The sequence below is a fragment of the Phaethon lepturus genome, unplaced genomic scaffold (assembly GCF_000687285.1).
Source record: "Phaethon lepturus isolate BGI_N335 unplaced genomic scaffold, ASM68728v1 scaffold40887, whole genome shotgun sequence".
NCBI classification, from domain to species: Eukaryota; Metazoa; Chordata; class Aves; order Phaethontiformes; family Phaethontidae; genus Phaethon; species Phaethon lepturus.
The window spans coordinates 1-3621 of NW_010553286.1; the positions used below are offsets into that span (position 1 = coordinate 1).

Here is a 3621-nt window from a genome sequence, read left to right on the forward strand (position 1 = left end):
CGCGTCACTTCCCACCCCTGGAGACCCAGGAAGGCGCGTTTCTGCCGGTAGCCCCCCGGAATGGCGGTGCGCACCTCGTATCCCGAGCCGCCGGGGCAGCTCTTCCAGCAGTCCTCCGAGCAAGCAGGAGCCATTTTTAATGACTGGACGTTCCTATACTCCCACAGAAAATCTGGGGTCGGTTTTTCTTTCCGGTTGCTTGGTTTCATTTCTCCCCTCCTTGACAACTCTGGGCACCTACAGTGTTCGTGCGTCTGTCCCAGCCCGCCCTCGTCAGCAGGGTCCGACAGCTAAAGCCCTGCATCCCAACTGCTAGAGACCAGGACCGCCCCGGGGAGGAAGACTCAGGGGTTTTACAGACAGGACTGCACAAACACTTCTTGCCGCAGCCAGTTCTTTGAAATTCTTTTTTTCTTCCTTTAGGGTTAATGAAATGTTAATAAATTCTCATTCAAATACTTAACGCTTATCTACTGGTATGTTGGGATCTGCTCGTTGAGCTGCTTTCCATTGCAGAATGTGAAATAAAAATCACACTTCAACTTTCAGTTTCTATTAAGAGTAGCTACAGACTCATCCTTTAATGAATCACAACCAAACATCAAAGAGGAGTAACATTCAAAAATTTTTTAAAAAGTAAGCTTAAGTCAGGACTTTTAAAAAAAGGCATCTAGCACCTCAGCCTTTTAACAGAGTTACCCTAACACCCCCTTGAGGTCAGTAAATACTGTGAGCTTCGCTTTATAGTCAAGAAACACAGGTTTTCACGTTGCACCACATGCTGCAATTCTCAGCCAGAGATCTGGAGGTGCCCAAACTAACAGCTAGAAAAGCCATACTTCAGAGGGCACAGGATAATTCCTGCCCTGCAAAAACAGTTATTCTGTGTCTCCGCCCAAACAGGGTGAGGATTTGAAAACAGATCTCTCGCTTCCTGGCATGAATACCACAACTTGTAAACACAGCACGAAACTCGCCTGGCGCTAGAAGCACGCACCAATTCTTACGCTGTGGAAGACGCAATTTAGCGCATTGCGTGCCGAACGTCGGGTGGTGCTCCAGAACCACCGAGGGGGAACTCCTGAGAAACCTAGCCAGAGCGAAGGGCGACCAAGGACACAGAAGCACAGGGGTCAGATGGAAGAAGTTCTCAACCAGCCGTCAGGAAGCATGAGTGCCCTTGCAGGCTTCAGCTGCTACAGATCAGCCAGCCACTGCTGTACAAAAATCACGTGGGGTACCGCATAACAACGCCATTGTGGTTTAGTCCCAAAATCACGAAAGAACTTGAAGTCTCTAAGTGGACATATATACCATCGAAATCCCAGGAATTCCTATTCACTGCTGTAGCACTCAATCAATGGATCTGTCAGTCGAGCGTAAGGTCTCCATTAAAATACGCTAACTACTGTAATCTGACAAGATTCATTCAAAATAGCACTGAAGACGTTATGTTTTTACAAGTACATGTCATTATCCAATATATCAAAACATGCAGTTTGTGCAGGTATTTCAGTAACATTGAAAATAAAAGGTAATCTCCTACTTTCTTTGCTTCAAAGCACTGTCTACATGGCATAAAAACATAGCAAAGGAAGGGCTCAATTAGTGTGAATGCTTTACAATACACTCACTGTCCCTAGAAGAGAGCAGCATCTTCATTTTGCTTATCTTGGTGTTACCAAAGTAGAAACAGATATTCCATAGGTCCACTCTATCAGCTTTACAGTATTTTAGCTATGCATCCAAAGAAAACAACTCATCCTTGTGGGATTACACCTTTAAGCCACTTAAAGTAAAGCTTTTCATAAGGTGTTGCAAAGTTATTGAAATGGCTGGAATATTTAACAGCCAAAACCAAGGTACTATAAAAGCATATGCCAGAGGTTTTATAGTTTTAGTAGCAGTCAAAATATGCTTAGTATAGAAATCCATGTTTATTTGAAAAAACAGTAAATGATGTTTCACAATACAAGTTAAAACTGCTTACAGAGTTTTGGTGGCTGAAGCAGCTGTGGCTTGACTGCCAATTGATAATTTGCCAGTATAATGTGAAATGGGATCTAATCTGCTAGCATAACGTTAAATGGGATCAGGGTGTGATTTATATTGCGAGTGTTACAGAAACAACCCATAAAAATAGTCAACCAACCATTTTCTCTCCTAGTATGAGCAACAGTGAACATTATGAGCAACACGCCTGAAACAGATGATTCAACTTTTTGATTGAAACTTTTAAACAACTTTCAATCGTTCAAGTATTATGGTCCCTATATACATACTTCTATGTGGCTAAAAAAGACATGGTAGACAATTGAGTACACTGCCATCAAATCTTAAGAATTACAAAATCGTCAGGTTTTAAACAGCAAATTGTACCTTAATCATTTAATTAAAAATAGAAGAATTAGGTAGACTATTTTGCAAATAAAACAGCACACTAGTGTGCTATATCTTAAGGCATACCTTTAAATGCGCACTTGTCATCTCTAACAAGTTTTATACAATTGCTACCAAGTGGAAGGACTATCATTGTCTTGCAAAACTGAGAAAGAAATACAAAATATCTGGAAGCCTATGTTTTTAAAGTACAAAATTAGCCTTCAGTCCTTGCGTTGAAATACTATACACGGTACAAACAGTGATTCTTCCCTACAAGAGCTCACGGGGATTTCTTAAAGCTGGAGGTAAATTCGAAGGTTTTGATTCTTCATCCAGAAGTACCAAATCTTCAATTTCACTACCTTTGTATTTTCTTTTACATATCTTCACAATAACTCTCTTCTTGAGGAATAATTTCAAAGCTTCTCTTGAAGCAACCGCTTTGGCATTTTCCATACTTTTACCACAGCCAGTACCCAAGTAGACAGACTTGCACCTCAGTTCACAAACTATATTTTCTAGAGAGCTCTTATTTTGAGGCAAGTCTGCAAGTTCCTTCAGGGGAACAAAAGCAACATCTAATGTAGCTTTTACGGACTGAACAGATGAGTTTAGAAGTTCTGCATGATTTACATTAGGACTGAAGCCTCCGACGGCAACCAGTTTCCAGGCTACAGCTTTGTATAGTCTGTTGAAAAAAGGTTGTCTTTCCTTTGCATCTTCACTGGTTAACGGTTTGCACAAAGCCTTAGCAGGGCTTTCACCTGCCTGTGAGCCACTCTTAGAGGCAAGCTGTGGTGAACCTGCCTGCGTGCCACCCTTGGAGGCCAGCAGAGAAGCACCTGCCTGAGCTCCACCCCGGGAGGCCAGTGACGAGGGACCTTGCTGAGCGCCGCTCCGAGCAGCCAGCAGCGAAGCAGCCACCTGAGCACTGCTCTTGGAAGTCAGCAGTGAGGAACCCTGCTGAGCACCACTCCGAGCGGCCAGCAGTGAGGCAGCCACCTCAGCACTGCTCTTGGAGGCCAGGAGTGAGGAGCCCACTTTAGCAGTGCCCTTGGAGGCCAGCAGCAGCGAGGTGCCTGCCTGAGTGCCGCTCTTGGGGGCCAGCAGCAGCGAGGTCCCCGTCTGAGCACTGCTCTTGGACACTGATGCTGGGGTACTCGCTTGGTTTTTGGAAGACAGCAATGTAGCACTTGTTTGTGGGGTGCTCTTGGCAGTCGGTAGCACCACCGCTGCCTG

General features: G+C 44.3%; 1 protein-coding gene across 1 annotated transcript; it reads right to left on the minus strand.

The window, feature by feature from the left end:
- Positions 1 to 2587: 2587 nt before the first annotated feature.
- On the minus strand, positions 2588 to 3618 carry CDKN2AIP (CDKN2A interacting protein; the record flags this gene model as incomplete). Its single annotated transcript, XM_010291492.1, has 1 exon — positions 2588 to 3618. A coding segment is annotated over one exon (966 nt), but the record flags the coding sequence as incomplete, so codon positions are not given.
- Between the last annotated feature and the right edge of the window lie 3 nt (positions 3619 to 3621).